The sequence below is a fragment of the Macaca thibetana genome, chromosome 4 (assembly GCF_024542745.1).
Source record: "Macaca thibetana thibetana isolate TM-01 chromosome 4, ASM2454274v1, whole genome shotgun sequence".
Taxonomy (NCBI): domain Eukaryota; kingdom Metazoa; phylum Chordata; class Mammalia; order Primates; family Cercopithecidae; genus Macaca; species Macaca thibetana.
This window is the reverse complement of record NC_065581.1, coordinates 27,999,359-28,009,280: the sequence shown is the minus strand read 5'-3', so window position 1 is coordinate 28,009,280 and position 9,922 is coordinate 27,999,359. Positions and strand designations below refer to the sequence as shown.

Below are 9,922 nucleotides of genomic sequence, written 5' to 3'. Positions count from 1 at the left end.
AGAAAGAAAAACTCAGGGAAGCACTGACATGGTATTTTTTCCCCTAATAAATTACTGAACTTGCATTTTGTAGCTTCTCCATTCCACTGGGCAGAAAGGGGCTTACTGAAGTGTCCAGCCAAAAAAACTTACAGTCAATTACGGCTTAAAATCGAGTCCCATCTAGTTCAAAGAATTCTCAAGGCTTTCTCCTATTATAGGATAGGCCTAGTTTATCACATGCCAGGCATTGTTCTAAGCAGTTTACACAAGAGTGCTCTCAATATTATCTAATCCCTACTAATGCCTGTAACATCCCTATCTACTATTACTTTCCCTATTTACAGATTGGAAAAGTCGGGCACAGGGAGGGTAAATAATTTACCAAGCTCACCCAGCCAGTTAGTGGTAAAGCCAGGATTACACAGGTAACCTGGCTACCTGTGTATCTAGCCACTGTGCTTGACTGTGAATGGGGGCTGGGAAGAAACAGGAAGGAAGAAAGCAGAAGAGAATGGGGTCCCTGAAGCCAGAGACTAGAGAGTTTCTGAAGGTGGAGAGAAGCATAAGCCTGATTGCCAGAGAAGCAGCCACAGAATGTGCAAAGTGGTGAGGGGGGAGTGGGACACTGTGTTAAGGATTAGTGGGAGGTGAGGGCTACAGTTGGGGTGGGGGGGCTTTCTTTCAAGTAGTTTGACCTTAATGAGGAGGAAAAAAGTGACAGATTAAGGGGGTGAGTGGGGAAGGACCAAGGGCAGCCACTGCTCACTCCAGGCAAGTGCCTGGTGATGTGTTCCGCGGCTTTGATGTTTCTGGTCCTCTTGCCAGAGTTTTTAGGGCTCTGGGGAACCCCTGCTTTCCAGCTCAATTTTAGTGTTAATTTTATGCCAGCTGCTTAAGCAAGCTTTACATAGGAAAGAAATATGAGCCACAACGGCATCCTTCCAGGATTTAAAGGCTCAGTCCTATTTCTTATGATCCAGTGTACGTCATCCTTTCCTTTTCTTTCCCTTAACTGCCTTCCCTTGTGTGGTGGTAAGGACAGGGTAGCTAAAGGGTTAACTCGGAGACAACCACTGAGAGAAGCTTCCTAGAGAGCCCAGGAAGTTGCCTTAGTTGCCAGCTAGGCTTCCTGTGCTCCAGCCTCAACTTCCCTCCTGTGTCTGGAGAGTGATCACTTTCACTTCCAGACATCCTTTGGGGATACTTACTGTGGGATTCAGAGTGAAGTGCAGAGGACGACCCTGCAAGGGCACGGACTATAAGAGAGATCTGTGCAGCTGCGCCTCAGGAGTGTCCTGGGCCTCTGGGCATGAGAGGAGGGGGACCACTTGCAGTTTTACTGGACAATTTACCACCTTTCCAGAATCCTCTGAAGATATACAGGTCGCAACTAGAGTGAGACCTTAGTACTGCCTTGGGTCAGAATGGCTAGAGAACCGAGAAAAAACGCAGCCCTGGACGCCCAGTCTGCAGAAGACCAGACGGGGCTTCTGACCGTGAAGGTAGAGAAGGAGGAAGCTTCCGCCTTGACGGCGGAGGTGAGCGCATCCTGCAGCCCTGCTCGGGGCCCCGAACGCTCCCGCCAGCGCTTCCGAGGCTTCCGCTACCCGGAGGCTGCGGGTCCCCGCGAGGCGCTGAGCCGGCTCCGAGAGCTCTGCCGACAGTGGCTGCAGCCTGAGATGCACAGCAAGGAGCAGATCCTGGAGCTGCTGGTGCTGGAGCAGTTCCTGACCATCCTGCCGGGGAATCTGCAGAGCTGGGTGCGGGAGCAGCATCCAGAGAGCGGGGAGGAGGTGGTGGTGCTATTGGAGTATTTGGAGAGGCAGCTGGATGAACCGGCGCCGCAGGTAGAAAGAACAGGTTTAATATCTGAGCGCTGTGGTCTGTTTCCTCCTGAAATCCCAGATCGGAGTGAGGGGCATTCCTTTAAGATCCAGGAGCTCTCCATCTCTTTTTGTACTGTGAACGTCCTTGGCAGTAAGGTGAAGTCCCCGGACTCCTTCTCAGAATTATGTTTTTAAATATATAAAGAAACTATAAAGGATTACAAAAGAACACAACCATAATGACATACAGTTAGCAAAGAGTTAAATTTGTATTAAAGTAATATATGTGGATTTTTATTAGTGCACTAAATAATAAGACCTAGGGACAGGGCTTATAATTGGCAATTTCAGAATGGTGATAAGCATCTATTTGCCTGGTTGTAATGTGATGTGAAAACATGTACAGGTTCTATTGGTGACAAAGTCCTGGGTACTGCTTATGCTACCTTGATTTGTTGCTTCCATTCATAGTTGAAGGAAATGTTAACTCTCTCTTAAAGACCAGTAAAAATAAGATTAGTTTTTGTCCTGTCTAAGTTCATGGACCACTTAGGAGAAAGTCCATGGACCACTGGTTATGAACCTCTGGTAGAAAGTGGGCCGATTTTTACCTTCATGTTCTTCCCTGTTTTATGAGGGACTATTTCCTCTTCTCATTGTCCTGTGTCCCTGTGCACACACCCTCAGAGGACCTGTGTGGCCAAAGCCTTCTAACTGGTGAGCTGGATACCGAGGTTCTTGACTTAGGTCTATTGCACCCGAGCCCTGTAGCAGTGGGAAGTCATTATAAATCTCTTAGCTTCATTCTTCATAAAAGATGTGGGAAATTCTGAGCTGCACATGAGACAGCAACTTGAAAACTGTAATTTAGCTATAAATGTCTGGAGGAAACCTGCTTTTAATGAGGACATAACTATGTGCCAGGCCCTATGTTAGGTGATTTCACATACTGTGATCTTATTTACTGGTCTCCAAAACCCCATAAAGTAGAAATTATTATCCTCATTTTTCAGATTAGAAAATATATTAGTATTCTTTGGGAATTTAGCACCAGTGTCCAAAGGGTTTTCGTAAACACACAGATGTATATAATGAGGGAGCCTAGAGTAATGGTAAGACCACAGGATCTGGAGTCATTCTGTCTGAGCTCCCATCCTAGCATTGCCACTTATTGAAGCAGCTTGCTTAAAAGCACCTTGCCCAGGCTGGGTGACAAGGGCAAGCTGCTTAAACACTGTCCACCCTTGGCTGGGCACAGTGGTTCATGCCTGTAATCCCAGCACTTTGGGAGGCCGAGGCAGATGGATCACCTGAGATCGGGAGTTCAAGACCAGCCTGACCAACATGGAGAAACCCCATCTCTACTAAAAATAGAAAAAGTAGCTGGGTGTGGTGGCCCATGCCTATAATCCCAGCTACTAGGGAGGCTGAGGCAGGAGTATCACTTGAACCCCGGAGGCAGAGGTTGCGGTGAGGCGAGATCATGCCATTACATTCCAGCCTGACCAACATGGAGAAACCCCGTGTCTACTAAAAATACAAAAAGTAGCTGGGTGTGGTGGCCCATGCCTGTAATCCCAACTACTAGGGAGGCTGAGGCAGGAGAATCGCTTGAACCCTGGAGGTGGAGGTTGTGGAGAGGCGAGATCATGCCATTACATTCCAGCCTGGGCAACAAGAGTGAAATTCCATCTCAAAAAAAAAAAAAAAAAAGACACAACAACAACAAAAATGCTGTCCACTCAAGAGAGAGGATCAGGGCCACATCTCCGTTTTCAGCAACTTATCACAAAAATCCAAAATAATAGCTCATAGGGTTGTTATCTATATGAATTGTGTTAATATCATAAGGCTTTCAGAAACAGTGCCTAGAAAATAGAAATCACTTGCACATGGAAAACATAGAAATTTTGGGTAGATAACTAAAAATAATGACTTCTAGGTTCCAGTTGGTGACCAAGGGCAAGAAATGCTCTGTTGCAAGATGGCACTGTTGACACAAACTCAAGGGTCTCAAAGTAACCAATGCCAACCAGTGAAGGCTCTGTTCAAGCATGAATCTCTGGGATCCCAGCCCTTACAAGACAGAGGTGAGTATTCTCTTCTGGGTTGTATGAATTCTATACACTTCATCCAATTTCATTTAAGGATCACTCAAAAGATCCATTTACAGTTTATATGCTCTTTACAGAGAGACTCTATTTTAAGACTGAGTCTAAAAGAGAAATTTCAAACCAAACTAGGACATAGTAAATCCTATTTTATTAAAATTGATGTCTAGAAATAATCAGTTTTTAAACAACATGGTGATCTCCATTCATTAAAGATATATTTAGGGAGCCCTCATCTGTGGTAACCAGTGTTGTAGGTACTGGAGAGAGAGCCACCAATAAGACAGAATTCTTGCTTTGATGGAGCTTACATTCTAGCAGGGAGGATAGCAAATAATAATATAATTTTTGATATTGGTAAGTGCTATGAAGAAAGTAAGGCAGAATTTGTAAAGCCAGCCAGAACATTCCAGAGATAGTAGGACTACCACAAATAGAAGAGTGTAAATCTAAACCCTGTAAAAATCTATAACTAGAAAAGTGAAAATCACTTAACAGGAAGCAGCTGTGTGTTCCATGCTGTTCCTCACGTGCTGTGAATATCTGGGTCGATTCCTAAGACATACAACACTTGGACATGCCATCCAACATGCAATCTTTATTTCTCAGCAGAGTTCCTTGCCTAAACCAACTTGTTTTCTGCCCCTTGCAAATTGACTTATTGTAGGGAAACCTAAGGTTTCTTCTACTTCTCTTTTGAGTCTGAGCAAGTTCTATTTAAGCAGTCTTCCATTTCCTCCTTTCTGGACCAAGCCTTATTTGACTCCTCCTAGTTTTTCCTTTTTCTTTTTCTTTTCTTTTCTTTCTTTTTTTTTTTTTTTTTTTTTTTGAGATGGGGGTCTCACTTTGTTACCCAGGCTAGAGTGCAGTGGTGAGACCTTGGCTCACTGCAACCTGTATCCCAGGCTCAAGCAGTCCTCCCAACTCAGCCTCCTGAGTAGCTGGGACTGCAGGCCCAGGCCACTACACCCACCAATTTTTTGTAATTTTGGTTCAGACAGGTTTCTCCAGGTTGCCTAGGATGGTCTCGAACTCCAGAACTCAGGCAACCCACCTGTCTCAGCCTCCCAAAATGCTGGGATTACAGGGATGAGCCACTGTGCCTGGCCTCCTCCTAGTTTTTCATACCTGAAGTAGAAAGCATCCTAATGTCTACTAAAGACATTTTAACCAAAACAAAACAAAAACAAAAAACCCTCTTTACTCACCATCTCCTAGCAAAATTCAAAACCCAAAGGTCTTCAAATGGAAAGCTTTGTTATGTTGCTTTCATTTCACCACTCCTACCAAGGATTCTGCACGTGGTTTTTGTATATCTGCAGAGCACACCAGATTTCTTTCGGCCCTAGGGCCTGAGCTGGTGGGAATCAGGCATTTTTGGAAGGAACACATTCTGTATAAACTTATTGGCAATAACTTACTGCCCCAGTTTCTGAACTTGGATTTTGCAAGGCAGGGAGGCTGAATACTAGGGTAGTTCTCATCCAGAGCTTCTTTCCTTCTTAGTTCTCCAGGTTCCTGGGCTTGCCCAGGGAGGGTGCTGCAGAGAAGATGCAATGGTAGCTTCCAGGCTCACTCCAGGGTCCCAGGTGAGCTGGAGCTCCTCTCCCTCCCCAGCACCCCATACCTTTCACTACTGTTGGGCTCCGCATTAGGTTCCTCCCTCCCCGGTCCTACCCCACCCCTATCCTAGATCTATATGGATTTGAGTTTTCTCATCTATCCCAAAGTTGCCTATTATTGTCTACCATCATTTTGGTGCCCACCTAAGAGGATTTTCCTGTTTCACAACAACCTTGGAATGTTATTTGTGCTTCTCAGATCTTTCCTACTACATTTCTTAGGTCAGCCTCTTCCTCAATGTGATTTTTCTTCTTCAACAAGGGCAGTTCCGCAAAAGCAAATGGAAGGTTTTGTTGGGATGGTCATTCTGTTTTGCTTTTTAAAATATAATAAGCTGTGCTGTTGGTGGGGGATATAAAGGCCTGACCCTTGCCCTCAAAGAACTTATACCTGAAAGGTCAGATAAGGCATAGTCTCTTAAAGTTATTTATATTACAATATGAACAATCTTTTCTCAACCTAGATTTCAATTTACTATGCAGCCTTTCATGTCCTGCTTGAAGATCTCAGTGTTTAAGGCTCTGTAGTAGCCTTTTTTCCCCTAATTTTTCTCCCTTCAGTCCTAGATTTCATTGTATTTTTAAAACTATTAATGTAAATGAACCTCTACCCTCACTTTGCCAAAGCATACTGCAAATCTTTTGAAAATTTTCAACATAGTTCCATTCCTTTTGCTGCATTGACCCTTGTTTTCCAAACCTTTTCACTTTCTGGACTGTTTCGATATTTATTGAAAGTACTTATTCTAAAATGTGTGTAATATTTCTTTCATTTGGCAGGTGTTTTTGGTAATGTTATTAGAGATAAAGCTAAATCGGTGTAGGTGTGCCACACTTGCTCTTTAAAGGTGATGTTCATTCTTTGCTTTGGGAGTAATTTTAGGCAAGAGGAGCTAGTTAGGACTACCTATTGTTTTAGGGGTTGCTGAAAATGGAAGATGTGGCTCTGACCCTCTCTCCTGGGTGGACACAGCTGGATTCATCTCAGGTGAACATCTACAGAGATGAAAAGCAGGAGAACCATAGCAGCCTGGTCTCCCTTGGTAAGACTGAGACACTAATTTGTCTTAAGATTGCTTGGCATTCTTTTGTGTATTAGAACCTATTGGGCTGTTAGAAGCTGTTGAGTCCCCGTTATGTTTGGATTCAGAATCACCATTCCTGAAAGTCTGTTACTGACTACTAGCTTCTTACTCCTTCTGACCTTGCTTTCTCCTCTGCCATGCCATTGTTCTAGTTAGGATAAGTGAGGTGAAATTGACACAACTCCTAGTACAGGTCTGGCTCATAGGAGATGCTCAGTAAATGTTGATGTCCTCTTGTTCCTATCCCTGACTGAAGAGGAAAGCTGGGGGGCCTCTTCAGGAAATGAGCCATGGATTCAGAATGTGAGAGCCAGAAGCAACCTTAGAAATCAACTACAGACCCTGACCTTAGGGTTGAGGGTGCAGAGGCGTAAATTACCTCAATTGTTTGAAATTTCATAGCTTATTGGTGGCATGGTGGGGATTCTAACTCAGAACTCCTAGTGCCAGTGCCAGCTCTGTTTGAGAACTTTGCCTCTGCCTGGGGCACAGTTAGAGATGACGGCCCATGTCATTGATCCATCACCAATTTCTAGTCTTTGCTTTTGTCATTTCTTGCAGATGCTTCAGAAATCCTTCCACTTGCCCTGTTACTATCACCCTCTGCTTAGCCCTTTCAAAATCTAATCCTAGGTGCATGGCCCTGCCTTACTATTCTTAGAGCTTAGAACCACCACATATGTCCCCTGCATAGTCCTGGGTCCTCACCACTTTCCCTCCATTCCCAGTTTGAACCCTTCCAGTGGCCCCATTCTCATTCTTAGGTCTCCCTCCTCCCCAGCACCCCTGTTCTCCCCTTTTATTCCCATCCTTATTCTAGCACTTAAATCCTCATCCTGGGCATATATAGACTTCTGTAATTCTTGCTTCCCTGGTACTCATCACAGAGCTTTCCTCCCATGGCAGGGCATAACCCACGGTTGCTGGCCATTTGTTGTTTCAGGTGGTGAAAAACAGACTGAGAGCAGGGACTTGCCTCCAGTCAAGAAGCTTTCAAAAAAGGAGCATGGGAAGATATGCCACCTGAGGGAAGACATTGCCCAGAATCCTACATGTGCAGAAGCTGGTGAACAGGAGGGCAGGTTACAAAGAAAGCAGAAAAATGCTGTAGGGAGTAAGCGACATTATTGCCATGAATGTGGAAAGAGTTTTGCTCAAAGTTCAGGCCTGACTAAACACAGGAGAATCCACACTGGCGAGAAACCATATGAATGTGAAGACTGTGGGAAGACCTTCATTGGGAGCTCTGCCCTTGTCATTCATCAGAGAGTTCACACTGGTGAGAAACCATATGAGTGTGAAGAATGTGGTAAGGTCTTCAGTCACAGCTCAAATCTTATCAAACACCAGAGAACCCACACTGGGGAGAAGCCCTATGAGTGTGATGACTGTGGGAAGACCTTCAGCCAGAGCTGCAGCCTCCTTGAACATCACAAAATTCATACTGGGGAGAAGCCATATCAGTGCAATATGTGTGGCAAAACCTTTAGGCGGAATTCACATCTCCTGAGACATCAGAGGATTCATGGTGATAAAAATGTTCAGAATCCTGAGCATGGGGAGTCCTGGGAAAGGCAGGGTAGGACGGAAAGCCAGTGGGAAAATATTGAGGCTCCCATGTCTTATAAATGTAATGAGTGTGAGAGAAGTTTCACCCGGAATAGAAGTCTTATTGAACATCAAAAAATCCACACTGGTGAGAAACCCTATCAGTGTGATACATGTGGAAAAGGTTTCACTCGAACTTCATACCTTGTTCAACATCAGAGAAGCCATGTAGGGAAAAAAATTATTTCACAGTGACCCATAGTATTCATGCCAGCACTGGTGCTCATTTGTCACTGAACTGAAGCCACCCTGGAGCCCTTAATGGTTACAGAAGTTGTGGACCAGGGCTTTATTTACCACTATACATCATCAGGTATGGGAAAATGTAGTCTGGCTGAGATGATGAGTTATCTTCTACATTCTAGAAAGTGATTGGAAGAAGAAGTCATTTGATAGGAGGCCATGGGAGAGTCATCTGAAAGTTGTAGGACCTAAAATAGTTTGTTCTCACCCAGTGGATTTAAATGGCCTTCTGGACTTGTTAATTGCCCTCAGCTAGCACTTTAGGACATCTGGTTGGATGGCTCTGATCTGGGGGGCTGCTGCTCTGACCATTCATTTTGCCTCTAATGAATCTTTCACATATTGGTCAGATCAATGAGGTCTTTTACTCTTCATTGTGCCTTGTATGATAGGTGCTAATAAACATCTATTAAATGTACCAGTAAAATGGCCTTTGTAGCTCCAAAAATTTGATGTCTGTATTTCTGAGAAATTTCTAACTTATGCCATTTTTGTTTATGTATTCTTCTCTGAGGTTCTAGATTCTGGGTCAATCTAGTGTATTTGTTGCCATGTACATACTGTTTTCAGAATTGAGGTGGGGGAATCTATATTTCTCTACCATGATAGTACAGATGAGAAGAATGCCTTAAACAGCTGCTTTATCATTAAGACATTGTGAAATTGCTCCATCCATAGAACTCCACTGTTTAGTCAATGTTAATTATGTTAGTTTACATTAATTTTGCTACGCTTTAGGGGGAATCTTTCACATTCAGGTAAATAAAAATCAACCTATCAAGTTAGATCAAAATGATTATTTTGAATTTTGAAGACATTCTGTAAGACTTACCATCTTGTTTCTTACCTTTTAGTTATCTTGGTCCTAACGAAGTGCTAAGACGTCATCTGTGTCCGTCTTCCCCAGTTTATAGCTGACTGTGCATCAAGGCTTATGCCAGCTAAGCTTAAACTTTCTCCAGGTCCGAAGATTCATACCAAATATTTATAATTATTATTCATGGTTTCAAAACTGCACTATCAGTTGGGGACAGGAAGATCAGGTTAGAGGCAGCCTACAAGGAGAGAAACTCACGTCTTGAGTGGTAGGAGAAAATGTATCTGTTCAGGCTGGGTGCCATGGCTTACACCTGTAATCCCAGCACTTTGGGAGGCCGAGGCGGGCAGATCACATGAAGTCAGAAGTTTAAGAGACCAGCCTGGCCAAGATGGTGAAACCCCATCTCTTCAAAAAATACAAAAATTAGCCAGGCATGGTGACACATGCCTGTAATCCCTGCTACTTGGGAGGCCAATGTAGGAGAATTGCTTGAACCTGGAGAGTGAAGTTGCAGTGAGCCGAGATGGTGCCACTGCACCTCAGCCTGGGTTTCAGAGTGAGACTCTGTCTCAAAAAGAAAAAAAAGAAAATGTGTCTGTTCAGAAGCACATTGGGAATCCTAGGT

At 44.0% G+C, this 9,922-nt stretch overlaps 1 protein-coding gene across 4 annotated transcripts; it reads left to right on the top strand.

The window, feature by feature from the left end:
* Positions 1-1,099: 1,099 nt before the first annotated feature.
* ZKSCAN4 (zinc finger with KRAB and SCAN domains 4) lies at positions 1,100-8,915 on the top strand. 4 transcript variants are annotated; one of them, XM_050786186.1, is made up of 5 exons: positions 1,100-1,829; positions 3,751-3,898; positions 5,426-5,508; positions 6,461-6,584; positions 7,570-8,915. In XM_050786186.1, the coding sequence occupies exons 1-5, from the start codon at positions 1,407-1,409 to the stop codon at positions 8,427-8,429; spliced, it is 1,638 nt and encodes a 545-aa protein (XP_050642143.1). In that variant the 5' UTR covers positions 1,100-1,406; the 3' UTR covers positions 8,430-8,915. The 4 variants fall into 4 exon arrangements, with proteins under 4 accessions (XP_050642143.1, XP_050642145.1, XP_050642144.1 ...); XM_050786188.1 differs by having other exon boundaries at positions 1,112-1,520; XM_050786187.1 differs by having other exon boundaries at positions 1,112-1,742.
* The last annotated feature ends 1,007 nt before the right edge of the window (positions 8,916-9,922 follow it).

Coding starts and splice junctions, on each gene's coding strand:
- ZKSCAN4 (XM_050786186.1), top strand. CDS start 1,407: ATGGCTAGAGAACCGAGAAAAAACGCAGCCCTGGACGCCCAGTCTGCA. Junction 5,509..6,460: donor GGCTCACTCCAGGGTCCCAG/GTGAGCTGGAGC, acceptor CTATTGTTTTAG/GGGTTGCTGAAAATGGAAGA. Junction 6,585..7,569: donor TAGCAGCCTGGTCTCCCTTG/GTAAGACTGAGA, acceptor TTGTTGTTTCAG/GTGGTGAAAAACAGACTGAG.